Genomic DNA, 25,496 nt, shown 5'->3' with positions numbered 1-25,496 from the left:
ACCACTGGGGCCTTTGGGGACCTGACCGTATGCTAGTTTCTACATTCTGATTTCTTTTTAAATATTCACTCCACTTTTCTCTTCTCTTCTTTTAATGTTACATGAGAATGAGTGTTAACCATAACCAGAGACATGTTTTTGTGTCGGGGTTGAGTTAAAAATAAAATCTGAAATCTGGGTTGAGTTTAAGAATCGGTTTGGCCTCAAGCAAAGAGAAAATATTAAAACGAGAGAGAGAGGACTGTATGTCTCTTCCTGCATAGTTCAGTCCAGGAAGACTGCACCTCAGTGGGCCAAACGGAGCGGGGGATCGAGGTAGGAATTGAGGGAGCAAGGGAAGGAGGGAGGGATGGAGAGAGGTAGGAAGGGAGTAAGGGAGGGAGAGAGAGAAAGGGAAGGAAGGAAGGGGGATGGGAAGAAAGGAGCGAGGGATGAGAAGAACTCAGCTTCCAGGGTGAAGGGAGGGAGGATGGGGCAAAGGACTGCAGAGGCCTGGGTGAAGGTAGGGAGGATGGGGCAAATGACTGCAGAGGCCTGGGTGAAGGGAGGGAGGATGGGGCAGAGGATGGCAGAGGGCTGGGTGAAGGGAGGGAGGATGGGGCAGAGGACTGCAGAGGGCTGGGTAAAGGGAGGATAGGGGCAGAGGACTGCAGAGGGCTGGGTGAAGGGAGGATAGGGGCAGAGGACTGCAGAGGGCTGGGTGAAGGGAGGATAGGGGCAGAGGACGACAGAGGGCTGGGTGAAGGGAGGATAGGGGCAGAGGACTGCAGAGGGCTGGGTGAAGGGAAGATAGGGGCAGAGGACTGCAGAGGGCTGGGTGAAGGGAGGATAGGGGCAGAGGACTGCAGAGGGCTGGGTGAAGGGAGGATAAGGGCAGAGGACGACAGAGGGATGGGTGAAGGGAGGATAGGGGCAGAGGACTGCAGAGGGCTGGGTGAAGGGAGGAGGATGGGGCAGAGGACTGCAGAGGGCTGAGTGAAGGGAGGGAGGATGGGGCAGAGGATGGCAGAGGGCTGGGTGAAGGGAGGATGGGGCAGAGAGGATTTGGGGGCTGGGTGAAGGGAGGATAGGGGCAGAGGACTGCAGAGGGCTGGGTGAAGAGGGAGGATAGGGGCAGAGGACTGCAGGGCTGGGTGAAGGGAGGATAGGGGCAGAGGACTGCAGGGCTGGTGAAGAAGGGAGAATAGGGGCAGAGGACTGCAGAGGGCTGGGTGAAGGGAGGATAGGGGCAGAGGACTGCAGAGGGCTGGGTGAAGGGAGAATAGGGGCAGAGGACTGCAGAGGGCTGGGTGAAGGGAGAAGTGGGGCCAGAAGACTGCAGAGGGCTGGGTGAAGGGGGGGAGGATGGGGCAGAGGATGGCAGAGGGCTGGGTGAAGGGAGGGATTATGGGGCAGAGGACTGCAGAGGGCTGGGTGAAGGGAGTATAGGGGCAGAGGACTGCAGAGGGCTGGGTGAAGGGAGGGAGGATAGGGGCAGAGGACTGCAGAGGGCTGGGTGAAGGGAGGGAGGATGGGGCAGAGGACGGCAGAGGGCTGGGTGAAGGGAGGGAGGATGGGGCAGAGGACTGCAGAGGGCTGGGTGAAGGGAGAATAGGGGCAGAGGACTGCAGAGGGCTGGGTGAAGGGAGGATAGGGGCAGAGGACTGCAGAGGGCTGGGTGAAGGAGGATAGGGGCAGAGGACTGCAGAGGGGCTGGGTGAAGGGAGGATAGGGGCAGAGGACTGCAGAGGGCTGGGTGAAGGGAGGATAGGGGCAGAGGACTGCAGAGGGCTGGGTGAAGGGAGGATAGGGGCCAGGGGACTGCAGAGGGCTGGGTGAAGGGAGGATAGGGGCAGAGGACTGCAGAGGGCTGGGTGAAGGGAGGATAGGGGCAGAGGACTGCAGAGGGCTGGTGAAGGGAGGGATAGGGGCAGAGGACTGCAGAGGGGCTGGGTGAAGGAGGATAGGGGCAGAGGACTGCAGAGGGCTGGGTGAAGGGAGAATAGGGGCAGAGAGGACTGCAGAGGGCTGGGTGAAGGGAGGATAGGGGCAGAGGACGACAGAGGGCTGGGTGAAGGGAGGATAGGGGCAGAGGACTGCAGAGGGCTGGGTGAAGGGAGGATAGGGGCAGAGGACTGCAGAGGGCTGGGTGAAGGGAGGATAGGGGCAGAGGACTGCAGAGGGCTGGGTGAAGGGAGGATAGGGGCAGAGGACTGCAGAGGGCTGGGTGAAGGGAGGATAGGGGCAGAGGACTGCAGAGGGCTGGGTGAAGGGAGGATAGGGGCAGAGGATGACAGAGGGCTGGGTGAAGGGAGAGAGGATGGGGCAGAGGACGGCAGAGGGCTGGGTGAAGGGAGGGAGGATGGGGCAGAGGACTGCAGAGGGCTGGGTGAAGGGAGAATAGGGGCAGAGGACTGCAGAGGGCTGGGTGAAGGGAGGATAGGGGCAGAGGACTGCAGAGGGCTGGGTGAAGGGAGGATAGGGGCAGAGGACTGCAGAGGGCTGGGTGAAGGGAGGATAGGGGCAGAGGACTGCAGAGGGGCTGGGTGAAGGAGGGATAGGGGCAGAGGACTGCAGAGGGGGGCTGGGTGAAGGGAGGATAGGGGGCAGAGGACGACAGAGGGATGGGTGAAGGGAGGATAGGGGCAGAGGACTGGGGAGGGCTGGGTGAAGGGAGAATAGGGGCAGAGGACTGCAGAGGGCTGGGTGAAGGAGGATAGGGGCAGAGGACTGCAGAGGGCTGGGTGAAGGGAGGATAGGGGCAGAGGACTGCAGAGGGCTGGGTGAAGGGAGGATAGGGGCAGAGGACTGCAGAGGGCTGGGTGAAGGGAGGATAGGGGCAGAGGACTGCAGAGGGCTGGGTGAAGGGAGGATAGGGGCAGAGGACTGCAGAGGGCCAGTGAAGGGAGGATAGGGCAGAGGATGACAGAGGGCTGGGTGAAGGGGGAGAGAGGATGGGGCAGAGGACGGCAGAGGGCTGGGTGAAGGGAGGATAGGGGCAGAGGGCTGGGTGAAGGGAGGATAGGGGCAGAGGACTGCAGAGGGCTGGGTGAAGGGAGGATGGGGCAGAGGACTGCAGAGGGCTGGGTGAAGGGGAGGATAGGGGCAGAGGACTGCAGAGGGCTGGGTGAAGGAGGATGGGGCAGAGGGACGGCAGAGGGCTGAGTTTGTGGTATCCAGCTCCTTTTCATTGGACTCTGTTGACTTTTCCAAGTGCCTTGGATCTCTCTTTCTAGGCCTGATTGAACTTTTCTAGGGAGCTGAGACATATCTGCATCCCAAATGGAACCCTATTCCCTATATAGTGCACTACTTTTGACCAGGGCCCATAGGGCTCTGTAATGCATGGGTGGTCAAAAGTAGTGCACTATATCAGGAAAAGGATGCAATGTGGGATGGGCCATAGTATTACCTCTTCTGTCTGGGATGAGAGGGTGAGGCAGACATCTCTCTCTCTAACGGAGGTCCTGTCACTGGTAACAGATTACTCTCCACTGTTGTTTGTAAGACTTTGTACAGAGATGTCGTTTTTTTATTGCTATTATTATTTAATAAAGGATGAATAATATGGTTAGTGTTTGTGTTGTTGTCGTGGTGATCTTATCTGTTTCTATGACAACACACACAAACACACACACACAAACACACACACTCCTGATGTTTCTAAGACAACATACACACACACACACTCCTGATGTTTCTAAGACAACATACACACACAAACACACTCCGGATGTTTCTAAAACAACATACACACACAAACACACTCCAGATGTTTCTAAAACAACATACACACACAAACACACTCCAGATGTTTCTAAAACAACATACACACACAAACACACTCCAGATGTTTCTAAAACAACATACACACACACACACTCCTGATGTTTCTAAGACAACATACACACACACTTGATGTTTCTAAGACAACATACACACACACACTCCTGATGTTTCTAAGACAACATACACACACACTTGATGTTTCTAAGACAACGTACACACACACTCCTGATGTTTCTAAGACAACATACACACACACTTGATGTTTCTAAGACAACATACACACACACACTTGATGTTTCTAAGACAACATACACACACACACTCCTGATGTTTCTAAGACAACATACACACACACTTGATGTTTCTAAGACAACATACACACACACTCCTGATGTGTCTAAGACATGGTGGGAGTGTATCTCTACTCTGACACTCCTTTCATGTTCATTCCCTTTCCCTCCTCGGTGGTGTGTGTGTATGGATGTGGGGGGCTGTGTGTGAGTGTGTGCCCCCCCCCCACACACACACAGTTGTATACACACACCATGCCAACCACACTCTCTCCCCTGAGTGAGGTGCGAAGGAGGGGGGCCTCTTTTAGCCAATACCTAAATTGAGGAGGGGGGCCCCCTAATAGCCAGTACCTTAGATTAAGAAGAGGGGGGGGGTCCCCTAATAGCCAGTACCTTAGATTAAGAGGAGGGGGGCCCCTAATAACCATTACCTTAGATTAAGAAGAGGAGGGGGGCCTCTATTAGCTAGTAACTAAATTGAGGAGTGGGCCCTCTATTAGCCAGTACCTTAGATTAAGAGGAGGAGGGGACCCTCTATTAGCCTGTACCTTAGATTAAGAGGAGGAGGGGGGCCTCTATTAGCCAGTACCTTAGATTAAGAAGAGGAGGGGGGGCTCTATTAGCCAGTACCTTAGATTAAGAAGAGGAAGTGGCCCTCTATTAGCCAGTATCTTAGTTCAGGAGGGGGGGCCTCTATTAGCCAGTACCTTAGTTCAGGAGGAGGGGGCCTCTATTAGCCAGTACCTTAGTTCAGGAGGGGGGGCTCTATTAGCCAGTACCTTAGTTAAGGAGGAGGAGGGGGGGTCTCTATTAGCCAGTACCTTAGTTCAGGAGGGGGGGGCCTCTATTAGCCAGTACCTTAGTTCAGGAGGAGGGGTCTCTATTAGCCAGTACCTTAGTTCAGGAGGGGGGGGGCCTCTATTAGCCAGTACCTTAGTTCAGGAGGAGGGGGGCTCTATTAGCCAGTACCTTAGTTCAGGAGGAGGGGGGTCTCTATTAGCCAGTACCTTAGTTCAGGAGGAGTGGGGCCCTATTAGCCAGTACCTTAGTTCAGGAGGAGGGGGGTCAATTAGCCAGTACCTTAGTTCAGGAGGAGGGGGGTCAATTAGCCAGTACCTTAGTTCAGGAGGAGGGGGCCTCTATTAGCCAGTACCTTAGTTCAGGAGGAGGGGGTCTCTATTAGCCAGTACCTTAGTTCAGGAGGAGGAGGGGGTCTCTATTAGCCAGTACCTTAGTTCAGGAGGAGGGGGCCTCTATTAGCCAGTACCTTAGTTCAGGAGGAGGGGGGGTCTCTATTAGCCAGTACCTTAGTTCAGGAGGAGGGGGCTCCTATTAGCCAGTACCTTAGTTCAGGAGGAGGGGGCCTCTATTAGCCAGTACCTTAGTTCAGGAGGAGGGGGGTCTCTATTAGCCAGTACCTTAGTTCAGGAGGAGGGGGGCTCTATTAGCCAGTACCTTAGTTCAGGAGGAGGGGGTCTATTAGCCAGTACCTTAGTTCAGGAGGGGGGGTCTCTATTAGCCAGTACCTTAGTTCAGGAGGAGGGGGGCTCATTGGCCAGTACCTTAGTTCAGGAGGAGGGGGGGCTCTATTAGCCAGTACCTTAGTTCAGGAGGAGGGGGGGCTCTATTAGCCAGTACCTTAGTTCAGGAGGGGGGCTCTATTAGCCAGTACCTTAGTTCAGGAGGAGGAGGGGGCCTCTATTAGCCAGTACCTTAGTTCGGGAGGAGGGGGGTCTGATTAGCCAGTACCTTAGTTCAGGAGGAGGGGGCTCTACCTTAGATTCAGGACCTTAGTTCAGGAGGAGGGGTCAATTAGCCAGTATCTTAGTTCAGGAGGGAGGGGGGCTCTATTGGCCAGTACCTTAGTTCAGGAGGAGGGCCTCTGTTAGCCAGTACCTTAGTTCAGGAGGAGGGGCCTCTATTAGCCAGTACCTTAGTTCAGGGGAGGGGGGCTCTATTAGCCAGTACCTTAGTTCAGAGGAGGAGGGGGGGCCTCTATTAGCCAGTACCTTAGTTCAGGAGGAGGGGGGGTCTCTTGCCAGTACCTTAGTTCAGGAGGAGGGGGGGGCTCTATTAGCCAGCACCTTAGTTCAGGAGGAGGGGGGGGCTCTATTAGCCAGTACCTTAGTTCAGGAGGGGGGCCTCTATTAGCCAGTACCTTAGTTCAGGAGGAGGGGGCCTCTATTAGCCAGTACCTTAGTTCAGGAGGAGGGGGCCTCTATTAGCCAGTACCTTAGTTCAGGAGGAGGGGGCTCTATTAGCCAGTACCTTAGTTCAGGAGGAGGGGGCCTCTATTAGCCAGTACCTTAGTTCAGGAGGGGGCCTCTATTAGCCAGTACCTTAGTTCAGGAGGAGGGGGGCCTCAATTAGCCAGTACCTTAGTTCAGGAGGAGGGGGGGCCTCTATTAGCCAGTACCTTAGTTCAGGAGGAGGGGGCCTCTATTAGCCAGTACCTTAGTTCAGGAGGAGGGGGGCTCTATTAGCCAGTACCTTAGTTCAGGAGGAGGGGGCTCTATTAGCCAGTACCTTAGTTCAGGAGGAGGGGCCTCTATTAGCCAGTACCTTAGTTCAGGAGGAGGGGGGGCCTCTATTAGCCAGTACCTTAGTTCAGGAGGAGGGGGCCTCTATTAGCCAGTACCTTAGTTTCAGGAGGGGGTCTCTATTAGCCAGTACCTTAGTTCAGGGGAGGTACCTTAGGGGGCCTCTATTAGCCAGTACCTTAGTTCAGGAGGAGGGGGCCTCTATTAGCCAGTACCTTAGTTCAGGAGGAGGGGGCCTCTATTAGCCAGTACCAGTTCAGGAGGAGGGGGTCTCTATTAGCCAGTACCTTAGTTCAGGAGGAGGGGCCTCTATTAGCCAGTACCTTAGTTCAGGAGGAGGGGGCCTCTATTAGCCAGTACCTTAGTTCAGGAGGAGGAGGGGCCTCTATTAGCCAGTACCTTAGTTCAGGAGGAGGGGGGTCTCTATTAGCCAGCACCTTAGTTCAGGAGGAGGGGGCTCTATTAGCCAGTACCTTAGTTCAGGAGGAGGGGGCCTCTATTAGCCAGGAGGAGGGGGAGTCTCTATTAGCCAGTACCTTAGTTCAGGAGGAGGGGGGCCTCTATTAGCCAGTACCTTCAGGAGTTCAGGAGGAGAGGGGGTCTCTATTAGCCAGTACCTTAGTTCAGGAGGAGGGGGGCTCTATTAGCCAGTACCTTAGTTCAGGGGGGCTCTATTAGAGGAGGAGGGGCCTCATGTGTAGTACCTTAGTTCAGGGAGGAGGGGTCTCTATTAGCCAGTACCTTAGTTCAGGAGGGGGGGGTCTCTATTAGCCAGTACCTTAGTTCAGGAGGAGGGGGCCTCTATTAGCCAGTACCTTAGTTCAGGAGGAGGGGGCCTCTATTAGCCAGTACCTTAGTTCAGGAGGAGGGGGGGGGGCTCTATTAGCCAGTACCTTAGTTCAGGAGGAGGGGGCTCTATTAGCCAGTACCTTAGTTCAGGAGGAGGGGGCCTCTATTAGCCAGTACCTTAGTTCAGGAGGAGGGGGCCTCTATTAGCCAGTACCTTAGTTCAGGAGGGGGCTCTATTAGCCAGTACCTTAGTTCAGGAGGAGGGGGGGCCTCTATTAGCCAGTACCTTAGTTCAGGAGGAGGAGGGGGCCTCTATTAGCCAGTACCTTAGTTAGGGGGTTCAGGAGGAGGAGGGGGGCCTCTATTAGCCAGTACCTTAGTTCAGGAGGGGGGCCTCTATTAGCCAGTACCTTAGTTCAGGAGGAGGGGGCCTCTATTAGCCAGCACCTTAGTTCAGGAGGAGGGGGCCTCTATTAGCCAGTACCTTAGTTCAGGAGGAGGGGGCCTCTTAGTTAGCCAGTACCTTAGTTCAGGAGGAGGGGGGTCTCTATTAGCCAGTACCTTAGTTCAGGAGGAGGGGCCTCTATTAGCCAGTACCTTAGTTCAGGGAGGAGGGCCTCTATTGCCAGTACCTTAGTTCAGGAGGAGGGGGGCCTCTATTAGCCAGTACCTTAGTTCAGGAGGAGGGGGGTCTCTATTAGCCAGTACCTTAGTTCAGGAGGAGGGGGCCTCTATTAGCCAGTACCTTAGTTCAGGAGGGGGGGCCTCTATTAGCCAGTACCTTAGTTCAGGAGGAGGGGGGTCTCTATTAGCCAGTACCTTAGTTCAGGAGGAGGGGGTCTCTATTAGCCAGTACCTTAGTTCAGGAGGAGGGGGTCTCTATTAGCCAGTACCTTAGTTCAGGAGGAGGGGGCCTCTATTAGCCAGTACCTTAGTTCAGGAGGAGGGGGCCTCTATTAGCCAGTACCTTAGTTCAGGAGGAGGGGTCTCTATTAGCCAGGTTCAGGAGGGGGGGCCTCTATTAGCCAGTACCTTAGTTCAGGAGGAGGGGGCCTCTATTAGCCAGTACCTTAGTTCAGGAGGAGGGGGGTCTCTATTAGCCAGTACCTTAGTTCAGGAGGAGGGGGTCTCTATTAGCCAGTACCTTAGTTCAGGAGGAGGGGGCCTCTATTAGCCAGTACCTTAGTTCAGGAGGAGGGGGGCCTCTATTAGCCAGTACCTTAGTTCAGGAGGAGGGGGCCTCTATTAGCCAGTACCTTAGTTCAGGAGGAGGGGGGTCTCAATTAGCCAGTACCTTAGTTCAGGAGGAGGGGGGCCTCTATTAGCCAGTACCTTAGTTCAGGAGGAGGGGGTCTCTATTAGCCAGTACCTTAGTTCAGGAGGAGGGGGCCTCTATTCAGGAGCCAGTACCTTAGTTCAGGAGGAGGGGGGTTATTAGCCAGTACCTTAGTTCAGGAGGAGGGGCCTCTCTATTAGCCAGTACCTTAGTTCAGGAGGAGGAGGGGGGCCTCTATTAGCCAGTACCTTAGTTCAGGAGGAGGGGGTCTCTATTAGCCAGTACCTTAGTTCAGGAGGAGGGGGCCTCCTTAGCCAGTACCTTAGTTCAGGAGGAGGGGTCTCTATTAGCCAGTACCTTAGTTCAGGAGGAGGGGGCCTCTATTAGCCAGTACCTTAGTTCAGGAGGAGGGGGCTCTATTAGCCAGTACCTTAGTTCAGGAGGGGGGGGCCTCTAGTTAGCCAGTACCTTAGTTCAGGAGGAGGGGGGGGGGGCCTCTATTAGCCAGTACCTTAGTTCAGGAGGAGCATTCAGGGGGCTCTATTAGCCAGTACCTTAGTTCAGGAGGAGGAGGGGGCCTCTATTAGCCAGTACCTTAGTTCAGGAGGAGGGGGTCTCTATTAGCCAGTACCTTAGTTCAGGAGGGGGGGCCTCTATTAGCCAGTACCTTAGTTCAGGAGGAGGGGGCCTCTATTAGCCAGTACCTTAGTTCAGGAGGAGGGGGCCTCTATTAGCCAGTACCTTAGTTCAGGAGGGGGGGTCTCTATTAGCCAGTACCTTAGTTCAGGAGGAGGGGGGTCTCTATTAGCCAGTACCTTAGTTCAGGAGGAGGGGGCCTCTATTAGCCAGTACCTTAGTTCAGGAGGAGGGGTCTCCTAGGCTCTATTAGCCAGTACCTTAGTTCAGGAGGAGGGGGCCTCTATTAGCCAGTACCTTAGTTCAGGAGGAGGGGGTCTCTATTAGCCAGTACCTTAGTTCAGGAGGAGGGGGGGGCCTCTATTAGCCAGTACCTTAGTTCAGGAGGAGGGGCTCTATTAGCCAGTACCTTAGTTCAGGAGGAGGGGGGCTCTATTAGCCAGTACCTTAGTTCAGGGAGGAGGAGGGGGCCTCTATTAGCCAGTACCTTAGTTCAGGAGGAGGGGGTCTCTATTAGCCAGTACCTTAGTTCAGGAGGAGGGGGCCTCTATTAGCCAGTACCTTAGTTCAGGAGGAGGGGGTCTCATTAGCCAGTACCTTAGTTCAGGAGGAGGGGGGCCTCTATTAGCCAGTACCTTAGTTCAGGAGGAGGGGGGCCTCTATTAGCCAGTACCTTAGTTCAGGAGGAGGGGGTCTCTATTAGCCAGTACCTTAGTTCAGGAGGAGGGGGCTCTATTAGCCAGTACCTTAGTTCAGGAGGGGGGGCCTCTATTAGCCAGTACCTTAGTTCAGGAGGAGGGGGTCTCTATTAGCCAGTACCTTAGTTCAGGAGGAGAGGGGGCTCTATTAGCCAGTACCTTAGTTCAGGAGGAGGGGGGTCTCTATTAGCCAGTACCTTAGTTCAGGAGGAGGGGGCCTCTATTAGCCAGTACCTTAGTTCAGGAGGAGGGGGCCTCTATTAGCCAGTACCTTAGTTCAGGAGGAGGGGGCCTCTATTAGCCAGTACCTTAGTTCAGGAGGAGGGGGGTCTCTATTAGCCAGTACCTTAGTTCAGGAGGAGGCCAGTACCTTAGTTCAGGAGGAGGGGGCCTCTATTAGCCAGTACCTTAGTTCAGGAGGGGGCTCTATTAGCCAGTACCTTAGTTCAGGAGGAGGGGGTCTCTATTAGCCAGTACCTTAGTTCAGGAGGAGGGGGCTCTATTAGCCAGTACCTTAGTTCAGGAGGAGGGGGCCTCTATTAGCCAGTACCTTAGTTCAGGAGGAGGGGGCCTCTATTAGCCAGTACCTTAGTTCAGGAGGAGGGGGGCCTCTATTAGCCAGTACCTTAGTTCAGGAGGAGGGGGGCCTCTATTAGCCAGTACCTTAGTTCAGGAGGAGGGGGCTCTAGCCAGTACCTTAGTTCAGGAGGAGGGGCCTCTATTAGCCAGTACCTTAGTTCAGGAGGAGGGGGGGCCTCTATTAGCCAGTACCTTAGTTCAGGAGGGGGGGGGTACCCTCTATTAGCCAGTACCTTAGTTCAGGAGGAGGGGGAGTTCCAGAGGGGGGCCTCTATTAGCCAGTACCTTAGTTCAGGAGGAGGGGGGCCTCTATTAGCCAGTACCTTAGTTCAGGAGGAGGGGGCTCTATTAGCCAGTACCTTAGTTCAGGAGGAGGAGGGGTCTCTATTAGCCAGTACCTTAGTTCAGGAGGAGGGGGGCCTCTATTAGCCAGTACCTTAGTTCAGGAGGAGGGGGTCTCTATTAGCCAGTACCTTAGTTCAGGAGGAGGAGGGGGCCTCTATTAGCCAGTACCTTAGTTCAGGAGGAGGGGGGGCCTCTATTAGCCAGTACCTTAGTTCAGGAGGAGGGGGGGCCTCTTAGTTCGGGGGATTAGCCAGTACCTTAGTTCAGGAGGAGGGGGGCCTCTATTAGCCAGTACCTTAGTTCAGGAGGAGGGGCCTCTATTAGCCAGTACCTTAGTTCAGGAGGGGGGGCCTCTATTAGCCAGTACCTTAGTTCAGGAGGAGGGGGGCCTCTATTAGCCAGTACCTTAGTTCAGGAGGAGGAGGGGGCCTCTATTAGCCAGTACCTTAGTTCAGGAGGAGGGGGCCTCTATTAGCCAGTACCTTAGTTCAGGAGGAGGGGGGGTCTCTATTAGCCAGTACCTTAGTTCAGGAGGAGGGGGGGTCTCTATTAGCCAGTACCTTAGTTCAGGAGGAGGGGGGTCTCTATTAGCCAGTACCTTAGTTCAGGAGGAGGGGGCCTCTATTAGCCAGTACCTTAGTTCAGGAGGAGGGGGTCTCTATTAGCCAGTACCTTAGTTCAGGAGGAGGGGCCTCTATTAGCCAGTACCTTAGTTCAGGAGGAGGGGGGGCCTCTATTAGCCAGTACCTTAGTTCAGGAGGAGGGGGCCTCTATTAGCCAGTACCTTAGTTCAGGAGGAGGGGGCCTCTATTAGCCAGTACCTTAGTTCAGGAGGAGGGGGGGTCTCTATTAGCCAGTACCTTAGTTCAGGAGGAGGGGGCCTCTATTAGCCAGTACCTTAGTTCAGGAGGGAGGGGGGGGGGCTCTATTAGCCAGTACCTTAGTTCAGGAGGAGGGGGGTCTCTATTAGCCAGTACCTTAGTTCAGGAGGAGGGGGGCCTCTATTAGCCAGTACCTTAGTTCAGGAGGAGGGGGCCTCTATTAGCCAGTACCTTAGTTCAGGAGGAGGGGGCCTCTATTAGCCAGTACCTTAGTTCAGGGGAGGGGGGGTCTCTATTAGCCAGTACCTTAGTTCCAGGGGGCTCTATTAGCCAGTACCTTAGTTCAGGAGGAGGGGGGCCTCTATTAGCCAGTACCTTAGTTCAGGAGGAGGGGGCCTCTATTAGCCAGTACCTTAGTTCAGGAGGAGGGGGCCTCTATTAGCCAGTACCTTAGTTCAGGAGGAGGGGGGCTCTATTAGCCAGTACCTTAGTTCAGGAGGAGGGGGGCCTCTATTAGCCAGTACCTTAGTTCAGGAGGAGGGGGGTCTCTATTAGCCAGTACCTTAGTTCAGGAGGGGGGGGGTACCTTATTAGCCAGTACCTTAGTTCAGGAGGAGGGGGCCTCTATTAGCCAGTACCTTAGTTCAGGAGGAGGGGGGCCTCTATTAGCCAGTACCTTAGTTCAGGAGGAGGGGGGCCTCTATTAGCCAGTACCTTAGTTCAGGAGGAGGGGGCCTCTATTAGCCAGTACCTTAGTTCAGGAGGGGGGGGCTCTATTAGCCAGTACCTTAGTTCAGGAGGAGGGGCCTCTATTAGCCAGTACCTTAGTTCAGGAGGAGGGGGGGCCTCTATTAGCCAGTACCTTAGTTCAGGAGGAGGGGGGCCTCTATTAGCCAGTACCTTAGTTCAGGAGGAGGGGGGTCTCTATTAGCCAGTACCTTAGTTCAGGAGGAGGGGGGCCTCTATTAGCCAGTACCTTAGTTCAGGAGGAGGGGGGCCTCTATTAGCCAGTACCTTAGTTCAGGAGGAGGGGGGCCTCTATTAGCCAGTACCTTAGTTCAGGAGGAGGGGGTCTCTATTAGCCAGTACCTTAGTTCAGGAGGAGGCCTCTATTAGCCAGTACCTTAGTTCAGGAGGAGGAGTACCTTAGGGGGGCCTCTATTAGCCAGTACCTTAGTTCAGGAGGAGGGGGGGCCTCTATTAGCCAGTACCTTAGTTCAGGAGGAGGGGGGGCCTCTATTAGCCAGTACCTTAGTTCAGGAGGAGGGGGCCTCTATTAGCCAGTACCTTAGTTCAGGGAGGAGGAGGGGGCTCTATTAGCCAGTACCTTAGTTCAGGAGGAGGGGGGCCTCTATTAGCCAGTACCTTAGTTCAGGAGGAGGGGGCCTCTATTAGCCAGTACCTTAGTTCAGGAGGAGGGGGCTCTATTAGCCAGTACCTTAGTTCAGGAGGGGGGGCCTCTATTAGCCAGTACCTTAGTTCAGGAGGAGGGGGGCCTCTATTAGCCAGTACCTTAGTTCAGGAGGAGGGGGGGCTCTATTAGCCAGTACCTTAGTTCAGGAGGAGGGGGGTCTCTATTAGCCAGTACCTTAGTTCAGGAGGAGGGGGGGCCTCTATTAGCCAGTACCTTAGTTCAGGAGGAGGGGGGCCTCTATTAGCCAGTACCTTAGTTCAGGAGGAGGGGGGTCTCTATTAGCCAGTACCTTAGTTCAGGAGGAGGGGGGCCTCATTAGCCAGTACCTTAGTTCAGGAGGAGGGGGCCTCTATTAGCCAGTACCTTAGTTCAGGAGGAGGGGGGGCCTCTATTAGCCAGTACCTTAGTTCAGGAGGAGGGGGGCCTCTATTAGCCAGTACCTTAGTTCAGGAGGAGGGGGGCCTCTATTAGCCAGTACCTTAGTTCAGGAGGAGGGGGGGGCCTCTATTAGCCAGTACCTTAGTTCAGGAGGAGGGGGCCTCTATTAGCCAGTACCTTAGTTCAGGAGGAGGGGGCCTCTATTAGCCAGTACCTTAGTTCAGGAGGAGGGGGGCCTCTATTAGCCAGTACCTTAGTTCAGGAGGAGGGGGGCCTCTATTAGCCAGTACCTTAGTTCAGGAGGAGGGGGCCTCTATTAGCCAGTACCTTAGTTCAGGAGGAGGGGGGCCTCTATTAGCCAGTACCTTAGTTCAGGAGGAGGGGGGCCTCTATTAGCCAGTACCTTAGTTCAGGAGGAGGGGGCCTCTATTAGCCAGTACCTTAGTTCAGGAGGAGGGGGTCTCTATTAGACAGTACCTTAGTTCAGGAGGAGGGGGCCTCTATTAGCCAGTACCTTAGTTCAGGGAGGGGGCCTCTATTAGCCAGTACCTTAGTTCAGGAGGAGGGGGGGGCCTCTATTAGCCAGTACCTTAGTTCAGGAGGAGGGGGGCCTCTATTAGCCAGTACCTTAGTTCAGGAGGAGGGGGCCTCTATTAGCCAGTACCTTAGTTCAGGAGGAGGGGGGCCTCTATTAGCCAGTACCTTAGTTCAGGAGGAGTTCAGGAGGGGGCCTCTATTAGCCAGTACCTTAGTTCAGGAGGAGGGGGTCTCTATTAGCCAGTACCTTAGTTCAGGAGGAGGGGGGCTCTATTAGCCAGTACCTTAGTTCAGGAGGAGGGGGCCTCTATTAGCCAGTACCTTAGTTCAGGAGGAGGGGGGGGCCTCTATTAGCCAGTACCTTCAGGAGGAGGGGGTCTCTATTAGCCAGTACCTTAGTTCAGGAGGGGGGTCTCTATTAGCCAGTACCTTAGTTCAGGAGGAGGGGGCTCTATTAGCCAGTACCTTAGTTCAGGAGGAGGGGCCTCTATTAGCCAGTACCTTAGTTCCTCTATTAGCCAGTACCTTAGTTCAGGAGGAGGGGGGGCCTCTATTAGCCAGTACCTTAGTTCAGGAGGAGGGGGGGTCTCTATTAGCCAGTACCTTAGTTCAGGAGGAGGGGGGCTCTGTGCCAGTACCTTAGTTAGCCAGTACCTTAGTTCAGGAGGAGGGGGCCTCTATTAGCCAGTACCTTAGTTCAGGAGGAGGGGGGTCTCTATTAGCCAGTACCTTAGTTCAGGAGGAGGGGGCCTCTATTAGCCAGTACCTTAGTTCAGGAGGAGGGGGGGGGCCTAGTTATTAGCCAGTACCTTAGTTCAGGAGGAGGGGGCTCTATTAGCCAGTACCTTAGTTCAGGAGGAGGGGGCCTCTATTAGCCAGTACCTTAGTTCAGGAGGGGGGCCTCTATTAGCCAGTACCTTAGTTTCAGGAGGAGGGGGCCTCTATTAGCCAGTACCTTAGTTCAGGAGGAGGGGGCCTCTATTAGCCAGTACCTTAGTTCAGGAGGAGTGGGGGCCTCTATTAGCCAGTACCTTAGTTCAGGAGGAGGGGGCTCTATTAGCCAGTACCTTAGTTCAGGAGGAGGGGGCCTCTATTAGCCAGTACCTTAGTTCAGGAGGAGGGGGCCTCTATTAGCCAGTACCTTAGTTCAGGAGGAGGGGGGCCTCTATTAGCCAGTACCTTAGTTCAGGAGGAGGGGGGCCTCTATTAGCCAGTACCTTAGTTCAGGAGGAGGGGGCTCTATTAGCCAGTACCTTAGTTCAGGAGGAGGGGGCCTCTATTAGCCAGTACCTTAGTTCAGGAGGAGGGGGGCCTCTATTAGCCAGTACCTTAGTTCAGGAGGAGGGGGGCCTCTATTAGCCAGTACCTTAGTTCAGGAGGAGGGGGGCTCTATTAGCCAGTACCTTAGTTCAGGAGGGGGGGAGCACCTTAGTTCAGGGGGGGCTCTATTAGCCAGTACCTTAGTTCAGGAGGAGGGGGGCCTCTATTAGCCAGTACCTTAGTTCAGGAGGAGGGGGCCTCTATTAGCCAGTACCTTAGTTCAGGAGGAGGGGGGCCTCTATTAGCCAGTACCTTAGTTCAGGAGTTCAGGTTCAGGAGGAGGGGGGCCTCTATTAGCCAGTACCTTAGTTCAGGAGGAGGGGGCCTCTATTAGCCAGTACCTTAGTTCAGGAGGAGGGGGGTCTCTATTAGCCAGTACCTTAGTTCAGGAGGAGGGGGGTCTCTATTAGCCAGTACCTTAGTTCAGGAGGAGGGGGGCCTCTATTAGCCAGTACCTTAGTTCAGGAGGAGGAGGGGGCCTCTATTAGCCAGTACCTTAGTTCAGGAGGAGGGGGCCTCTATTAGCCAGTACCTTAGTTCAGGAGGAGGGGGGTCTCTATTAGCCAGTACCTTAGTTCAGGAGGAGGGGGTCTCTATTAGCCAGTACCTTAGTTCAGGAGGAGGGGGGGCCTCTATTAGCCAGTACCTTAGTTCAGGAGGAGGGGGCCTCTATTAGCCAGTACCTTAGTTCAGGAGGAGGGGGGCCTCTATTAGCCAGTACCTTAGTTCAGGAGGAGGTGGGGGGCCTCTATTAGCCAGTACCTTAGTTCAGGAGGAGGGGGCCTCTATTAGCCAGTACCTTAGTTCAGGAGGAGGGGGCCTCTATTAGCCAGTACCTTAGTTCAGGAGGAGGGGGGCCTCTATTAGCCAGTACCTTAGTTCAGGAGGGGGGGTACCTTAGTTCTCTATTAGCCAGTACCTTAGTTCAGGAGGAGGGGGTCTCTATTAGCCAGTACCTTAGTTCAGGAGGAGGGGGCCTCTATTAGCCAGTACCTTAGTTCAGGAGGAGGGGGCCTCTATTAGCCAGTACCTTAGTTCAGGAGGAGGGGGGCCTCTATTAGCCAGTACCTTAGTTCAGGAGGAGGGGGTCTCTATTAGCCAGTACCTTAGTTCAGGAGGAGGGGGGCTCTATTAGCCAGTACCTTAGTTCAGGAGGAGGGGGGCCTCTATTAGCCAGTACCTTAGTTCAGGAGGAGGGGGCCTCTATTAGCCAGTACCTTAGTTCAGGAGGAGGAGGAGGGGGGGGTCTCTATTAGCCAGTACCTTAGTTCAGGAGGAGGGGGGCCTCTATTAGCCAGTACCTTAGTTCAGGAGGAGGGGGTCTCTATTAGACAGTACCTTAGTTCAGGAGGAGGGGGGCCTCTATTAGCCAGTACCTTAGTTCAGGAGGAGGGGGGGCCTCTATTAGCCAGTACCTTAGTTCAGGAGGAGGGGGCCTCTATTAGCCAGTACCTTAGTTCAGGAGGAGGGGGGGCCTCTATTAGCCAGTACCTTAGTTCAGGAGGAGGGGGCCTCTATTAGCCAGTACCTTAGTTCAGGAGGAGGGGGGAGTACCTTAGTTCAGGAGGGGGGGCCTCTATTAGCCAGTACCTTAGTTCAGGAGGAGGGGGCCTCTATTAGCCAGTACCTTAGTTCAGGAGGAGGGGGGGGCCTCTATTAGCCAGTACCTTAGTTCAGGAGGAGGGGGCTCTATTAGCCAGTACCTTAGTTCAGGAGGAGGGGCCTTATTAGCCAGTACCTTAGTTCAGGAGGAGGGGGTCTCTATTAGCCAGTACCTTAGTTCAGGAGGAGGGGGTATCTATTAGCCAGTACCTTGATGTAAAATGAAAGAGGAGGGGGCCTTTATTAATCAGTACCTTAGTTTAGGAGCGGGGACAGGAGGGGGGGGCTCATTACATCTAAAGCTTTGAAGTACCCTGCTGTTGGCCCCGTTAAACTCGCCTGACGCCCACCAACTCCCCCCGTTTGCCCCCCGGCAGCACCCCAACACAACGTGTCTCCAGCCAACCCAATGCTGCTCAGATCAGCCATTTGTTTACCTCTCTCTGCCCTCCTTTCTTTCTTTCTCTCCAGCTCATCTGTTTAAACAGTTCAGCCAGAACAGCCAAACAGCCAGAACAGCCAAACAGCCAGAACAGCCAAACAGCCAGAACAGCCAAACAGCCAGAACAGCCAGAACAGCCAAACAGCCAGAACAGCCAAACAGCCAGAACAGCCAAACAGCCAGAACAGCCAAACAGCCAGAACAGCCAGAACAGCCAGAACAGCCAAACAGCCAGAACAGCCAAACAGCCAGAACAGCCAGAACAGCCAAACAGCCAAACAGCCAAAACAGCCAAAACAGCCAAAACAGCCAGAACAGCCAAACAGCCAGAACAGCCAAACAGCCAGAACAGCCAGAACAGCCAAACAGACGGGAACCCTCCTCCTCTTCTTTTTCTCTCTCTTTATAATCTATTAATAAATAAAGTGGTGGAGGTATGGCTTGGCATATGGGCTCAATGAAAACGACGGGGGAGATCTGTGCTCCAAACACACTTCACTCAGCACATTTATTATGCAACATCTGGGAAGGTTGGAATACACACCAAGATATAGAGCAGTAGGAGGAGCCAGACTGAGATTTGTGCTCTAGACAAGAAATAAGAGGCATCACTCAGAGACGGTCTGGCCTGCCTGCAATTGAACGAGACTGACAGCCTTGTGGTCCTCTGTAGCTCAGTGCTAAGATAGTCGGGGGTTTGATTCCCGGGGCAATGTACACATAAACAATTACGCACGCATGACTGTGAGATGCTCCTTCTGCTTCCCTCTGCCTGTACCCCCCCCAAGTACATCCTACTGCCTCCCCTCCCCCAGTACATCCGACTGCCTCCCCTCCCCCAGTACATCCTACTGCCTCCCCTCCCCCAGTACATCCGACTGCCTCCCCTCCCCCCAGTACATCCTACTGCCTCCCCTCCCCCAGTACATCCGACTGCCTCCCTCCCCAGTACATCCTACTGCCTCCTCCCCCAGTACATCCTACTGCCTCCCCTCCCCCAGTACATCCTACTGCCTCCCCTCCCCCAGTACAGTCTACTGCCTCCCCCTCCCCCAGTATATCCTACTGCCTCCTCTCCCCCAGTACATCCGACTGCCTCCCCTCCCCCAGTACAGTCTACTGCCTCCCCTCCCCCAGTACATCCTACTGCCTCCCCTCCCCCAGTACATTATACTGCCTCCCCTCCCCCAGTACAGTCTACTGCCTCCCCTCCCCCAGTACAGTCTACTGCCTCCCCTCCCCCAGTACATCCTACTGCCTCCCTCCCCAGTACATCCTACTGCCTCCCCTCCCCCAGTACATCCTACTGCCTCCCCTCCCCCAGTAGAGTCGACTGCCTCCCCTCCCCCAGTACAGTCTACTGCCTCCCCTCCCCCAGTACATCCTACTGCCTCCCCTCCCCCAGTACAGTCTACTGCCTCCCCTCCCCCAGTACATCCTACTGCCTCCCTCCCCCAGTACATCCTACTGCCTCCCCTCCCCCAGTACATCCTACTGCCTCCCCTCCCCCAGTACAGTCTACTGCCTCCCCTCCCCCAGTACATCCTACTGCCTCCCCTCCCCCAGTACATCCTACTGCCTCCCTCCCCCAGTACATCTTACTGCCTCCCCTCCCCCAGTAGAGTCTACTGCCTCCCCTCCCCCTGTACATACGACTGCCTCCCCTCCCCCAGTACAGTCTACTGCCTCCCCTCCCCCAGTACAGTCTACTGCCTCCCCTCCCCCAGTACATCCTACTGCCTCCCCTCCCCCAGTACAGTCTACTGCCTCCCCTCCCCCAGTACATCCTACTGCCTCCCTCCCCAGTACATCCTACTGCCTCCCCTCCCCCAGTACATCCTACTGCCTCCCCTCCCCCCAGTACAGTCTACTGCCTCCCCTCCCCCAGTACAGTCTACTGCCTCCCTCCCCCAGTACAGTCTACTGCCTCCCCTCCCCCCAGTACATCCTACTGCCTCCCCTCCCCCAGTACAGTCTACTGCCCCCTCCCCATTTCATCCTACTGCCTCCCATCCCCCAGTACAGTCTACTGCCTCCCCTCCCCCAGTACAGTCTACTGCCTCCCCTAAAACCCCAAACCTCAATGCAGATATAAACTCAGCAAAAAAAGAAACGTCCCATTTTCAGGACCCTGTCTTTCAAAGATAATTCGTCAAATTCAAAATAACTTCACAGATGTTCATTGTAGAGGGTTTAAACACTGTTTCCCATGCTCAATGAACCATAAACAATAAATGAACATGCACCTGTGGAACGGTCGTTAAGACACTAACAGCTTACAGACGGTAGGCAATTAAGGTCACAGTTATGAAAATGTAGGACACTAAGTAGGCCTTTCTACTGACTCTGAAAAACACCAAAAGAAAGATGCCCAGGGTCCCTGCTCATTTGCGTGAACATGCCTTAGGCATGCTGCAAGGAGGCATGAGGACTGCAGATTTGGCCAGGGCAATACATTGCAATGTCTGTACTGTGAGATGCCTAAGACAGCGCTACAGGGAGACAGGACGGACAGCTGATCGTCCTCGCAGTGGTAGACCACGTGGGCACAAACCCACCGTCGCTGGACCAGACAGGACTGGCAAAAGTGCTCTTCACTGACGAGTCGCAGTTTTGTCTCACCAGGGGTGATTTGCGTTTATCATCGAAGGAATTACACCGAGGCCTGTACTCTGGATCGATTTGGAGGTGGAGGGTCTATCACGGTCTGTGGCGCTGTGTCACAGCATCATCGGACTGAGCTTGTTGTCATTGCAGGCAGTCTCAACGCTGTGTATTACAGGGAAGACATCCTCCTCCCTCATGTGGTACCCTTCCTGCAGGCTCATCCTGACATGACCCTCCAGCATGACAATTCCACCAGCCATACTGCTCGTTCTGTGCGTGATTTCCTGCAAGACAGGAATGTCAGTGTTCTGCCATGGCCAGTGATGAGCCCGGATCTCAATCCCATTGAGCACGTCTGGGACCTGTTGGATCGGAGGGTGAGGGCTAGGGCCAACCCAACCAGAAATGTCCGGGAACTTGCAGGTGCCTTGGTGGAAGAGTGGGGTAACATCTCACAGCAATAACTGACAAATCTGGTGCAGTCCATGAGGAGGAGATGCACTGCAGTACTTAATGCAGCTGGTGGCCACACCAGATACTGACTGTTACTTTAGATGTTGACCCCCCTTTGTTCAGGGACACATTATTCCATTTCTGTTAGTCACATGTCTGTGGAACTTGTTCAGTTTATGTCAGTTGTTGAATCTTATGTTTATACAAATATTTACACATGTTAAGTTTGCTGAAAATAAACGCAGTTGACAGTAAAAGGACGTTTCTTTTTTACTGAGTTTAGAAGCACGGTGGCTAGGAAAAACACCCTAGAAAGGCCAGAACCTAGAGAAGAAACCTAGAGAGGAACCAGGCTATGAGGGCTGGCCAGTCCTCTTCTGGCTGTGCCGGGTGGAGATTATAACAGAACATGGCCAAGATGTTCAAATGTTCATAAATAACCAGCAGGGTCAAATAATAATAATCACAGTAGTTGTTGAGGCTGCAGCAAGTCAGCACCTCAGGAGTAAATGTCAGTTGGCTTTTCATAGCCGATGCAGTTAGAATCGGTTAGAGACAGCAGGTGCGGTAAAGAGAAAGAGTCGAACACAGCAGGATTGGGACGAGGTAGCACATCCTTTGAACAGCATCAAAAATGAATGTTGGATTGTTCTTATTCTCCTCATGTTGAAAATCGAACAGCAGTATTGTCAGGACCCGGTAACGAACCTGGGTCTCCGGAGTGAGAAACAGTCACTTAACCAACTGAGCCACGAATAGTCAGCAGAACCCAGAAGATGAGGCAGACACAGCAGTACTTAAGACGGTGTATTTAATAAAGTAAAAAGGAGAAGTCCTTAAATACAAAAATGGCAAATCCAAAAGGTGGTAGGAATAGCACAAAAAAGCCTCAAGAGATACTCAAAAACAAAAACAGAATTCCACAAGAGCATCCACCGGAATTGACAAGAATACACAGAACACTAGGGCTGGGTGCTAACATACAAACACAGAGCACAGAACTGAGGGAAACTAAGGGTTTAAATACAATCAGGGGAAACGAGGCACAGGTGCAAATAATAATGGGGAACAAGGGAAAAAACATAAGGTCAAAAAGCACAATGGTCTGTACGGGACAGAGCGTTTCCCTGGAGCCCGGGACACGTGGAACGGAAATGGCCCGGTTTGCCGCAATATAGACAGCGTCGCTCCCTCATCCGGCGGTCTCTCTCAGCCTGGGAGATGCGTCCAATCTGCATGGGTTCCGATGGAGCCAGCGAGGATAAAGGTGGGGACTCGGAGCTGGGACTGATAGGGGCTAGAGGTCTACGGTTGAGTTCTCTCTCTCTCAGACGCTGGTCAATGCGTGAGGCCAACTTGATCAGGGACTCGAGATTGTCCGGTGGTTCCCGAGTGGCCAGTTCATCTTGGATAGTGTCGGAAAGGCCTTTCAGAAAGCACACCGTGAGCGCCTCGTTGTTCCAGCCACTTGCTGCTGCCACCGTGCGGAACTGGATGGCATAGTCCGTCACGCTGCGCCAACCTTGGTGGAGAGTCAGGAGCTGTTTGGCTGAGTCAGAACCACTGCTTGGGCCTTGAAACACTCGTTTGAATTCCTCAGCAAAGGCAGAGTAGCTGGCACAGCAGGAACTATGGGCATCCCACACAGCAGTAGCCCAGGCCAGGGCTTTTTCCGACAGCAGGGTGATGATATAAGCGATCTTAGACCGGTCGGTGGGAAACGACGAGGGTTGTAGCTCAAAGGAGAGAGAACATTGGGTGAGAAACCCTTTACAAGCACTTGGATCACCTGAGAACCGTTGGGGAGGTGGAAGACGAGGTTCAGCCAGGGGGTTAACTGCCATGGGTACGTGAATCTGAGGTACTGGGACGGGAACTGTTGCCGGGGTAAGACGATCAGATATTTGCTTAATGGAAGTCAGCATCTCCGACAGAAGATGACAATGTCTAGCCATTAAGGCCTCTTGCTGAACCAGGGCGGCTTCGTGGCGTTGGACAGTCTCCTGGTGGTGGGACAGCATGGCAAAAAGGTCCTGGGAACTGGCTGCCTCTGGGTTCATTTTGGGCTCTGTGTTTCTGTCAGGACCCGGTTACGAACCTGGGTCTCCGGAGTGAGAAACAGTCACTTAACCAACTGAGCCACGAATAGTCAGCAGAACCCAGAAGATGAGGCAGACACAGCAGTACTTAAGACGGTGTATTTAATAAAGTAAAAAGGAGAAGTCCTTAAATACAAAAATGGCAAATCCAAAAGGTGGTAGGAATAGCACAAAAGCCTCAAGAGATACTCAAAAACAAAAACAGAATTCCACAAGAGCATCCACGGAATCGACAAGAATACACAGAACACTAGGGCTGGGTGCTAACATACAAACACAGAGCACAGAACTGAGGGAAACTAAGGGTTTAAATACAATCAGGGGAAACGAGGCACAGGTGCAAATAATAATGGGGAACAAGGGAAAAAACATAAGGTCAAAAAGCACAATGGGGGCATCTAGTGACCAAAACCCGGAACAACCCTGGCCAAATCCTGACAAGTATGTGCTCTTCGATATTGCTCGGTAGTGGTTATACATTAACACTAGACGGTAGGTCATCTTCAACTCTATAGTGACTGTGCTGGTCTAGTATTACTGTATAATCATGTATAATCATCAACTCTATAGTGACTGTACAGATCAATATCTCGTACAGCTGCACATTGATCTGGTATTGATTCATCACTCCAAACTTTTACACTTTACACCACTCCCCCCGACGCTTGGCATTGTGTATGGTGATCTTAAGCTTGTGTGCGGCTGCTCGTCCACGGAAACCCATCTCCCGACAAAAAGTTATTGTGCTGATGTTTGCTTCCAGAGACAGTTTGAAACTCGGCAGTGAGTGTTGCTTCAAGAGGCAGTGTGGAACTCGGTAGTGAGTGTTGCTTCAAGAGGCAGTTTGGAACTCGGTAGTGAGTGTTGCTTCCAGGGGCAGTTTGGAACTCGGTAGTGAGTGTTGCTTCCAGGGGCAGTTTGGAACTCGGTAGTGAGTGTTGCTTCCAGGGGCTGTTTGGAACTCGGTAGTGAGTGTTGCTTCCAGGGGCAGTTTGAAACTCGGTAGTGAGTGTTGCTTCCAGGGGCAGTTTGGAACTCGGTAGTGAGTGTTGCTTCCAGGGGCAGTTTGGAACTCGGTAGAGAGTGTTGCTTCCAGGGGCAGTTTGGAACTCTGTAGTGAATGTTGCTTCCAGGGGCAGTTTGGAACTCGGTAGTGAGTATTGCTTCCAGGGGCTATTTGAAACTCGGTAGTGAGTGTTGCAACAGAGGAGAGACAATTTTTACGCTTTTCAGCACTCGGCGGTTCTGTTCTGTGAGCCGTTGTTTGTTGCTCTTTCATATTTCCACTTCACAATAACGTCACTTACCGTTGACCTGCTCTAGCAGGGAAGCTCTAGCAGGGAAGCTCTAGCAGGGAAGCTCTAAAAGGGAAGCTCTAGGAAGGAAGCTCTAGCAGGGAAGCTCTAGCAGGGAAGATCTAGCAGGGCAGAAAGTTGACAAACTGACTTGTTGGAAAGGTGGCATGGGTGCCACGTTGAAAGTCACTGAACTCTTCAGTAAGGCCATTCTACTGCCAATGTTTGTCTATGGAGATTGCATGACTGTGTACTCGATTTTATACACCTGTCAGCCGCGGCTGTGTCCACTAATTTGAAGGGATGTTCACATACCTTAGGATATGTAGTTTATGCAATTTGTAAGTCGCTCTGGATAAGAGTGTCTGCTAAATGTCTTGAATGTAAATGTAAATGTATGCCGTGTAATGTCCCATTTACAATCAGTTGATTGTTGAAGACATGACATTTGACAGAGACATACTCTCTTGTTCTTCACCGACTCAAAACCACACAGAAAATGAACTGTCTGTCTAGTAGTCCGTCATGATGAGGATCAGTGTGTCTGATAACCCTTCATTTAACACAGCAGGTGGGATGATGAACTTCTCTCTCTGCCTCTCTCTCCCACCCCTCTCTCTCGCTCTCTCCCACCTCTCTCTCTCTCTCTCTCTCTCCCACCCCTCTCTCTCTCTCTCACCCCTCTCTCTCTCCCACCTCTCTCTCTCTCTCCCACCCCTCTCTCTCTCCCACCTCTCTCTCTCTCACCCCTCTCTCTCTCTCCCACCTCTCTCTCTCTCTCCCACCTCTCTCTCTCTCTCCCACCCCTCTCTCTCTCCCACCTCTCTCTCTCTCTCTCTCCCACCCCTCTCTCTCTCTCCCACCTCTCTCTCTCTCTCTCTCTCACCCCTCTCTCTCTCTCCCACCCCTCTCTCTCTCTCTCTCTCTCCCACCCTCTCTCTCTCTCCCACCTCTCTCTCACCCCCTCTCTCTCTCTCCCACCTCTCTCTCTCCCACCTCTCTCTCTCTCTCCCACCCCTCTCTCTCTATCCCACCTCTCTCTCTCTCTCCCACCCCACTCTCTCTCTCCCACTCTCTCTCTCTCTCTCACCCTCTCTCTCTCCCACCCTCTCTCTCTCTCTCTCTCTCTCTCCCACCTCTCTCTCTCTCTCTCACCCCTCTCTCTCTCTCCCACCCCTCTCTCTCTCTCTCTCTCTCTCTCTCCCACCTCTCTCTCTCTCTCTCTCCCACCCCGCTCTGAATTTCAATGTATCTCTCTCTCTCTCCCACCCCTCTCTCTCTCTCTCTCTTTCTCTCTCTCCCAACTCTCTCTCTCTCCCACCTCTCTCTCCCACCTCTCTCTCTCTCTCTCTCCCACCTCTCTCTCTCTCTCTCTCCCACCCCTCTCTGAATTTCAATGTATCTCTCTCTCCCCCCTCTCTCTCTCTCCCACCTCTCTCTCTCTCCCACCTCCCCTCTCTCTCTCTCTCTCCCACCCTCTCTGAATTTCAATCTCTCTCTCACTCTCCCACCTCCCTCTCTCTCTCTCTCTCCCTCTCTCTCCCTCTCTCTCTCTCTCTCCCACCCCTCTCTGAATTTCAATCTCTCTCTCACTCTCCCACCTC

The 25,496-nt window shown here is 53.5% G+C and overlaps 1 protein-coding gene across 1 annotated transcript; it reads right to left on the bottom strand.

Annotated features, from left to right (window-relative positions):
• Nucleotides 1–442: 442 nt before the first annotated feature.
• LOC135534474 (uncharacterized) lies at nt 443–2,400 on the bottom strand (the record flags this gene model as incomplete). Its single annotated transcript, XM_064961456.1, has 4 exons — nt 443–813; nt 915–1,166; nt 1,483–1,590; nt 2,194–2,400. Coding segments are annotated over 4 exons (938 nt in total), but the record flags the coding sequence as incomplete, so codon positions are not given.
• Nucleotides 2,401–25,496: the final 23,096 nt, after the last annotated feature.

Source organism: Oncorhynchus masou, unplaced genomic scaffold (genome assembly GCF_036934945.1).
Source record: "Oncorhynchus masou masou isolate Uvic2021 unplaced genomic scaffold, UVic_Omas_1.1 unplaced_scaffold_3464, whole genome shotgun sequence".
Classification (NCBI taxonomy): Eukaryota; Metazoa; Chordata; class Actinopteri; order Salmoniformes; family Salmonidae; genus Oncorhynchus; species Oncorhynchus masou.
Note: the sequence above shows the minus strand (reverse complement) of the source record. Positions and strands in the feature narration are given on the sequence as shown.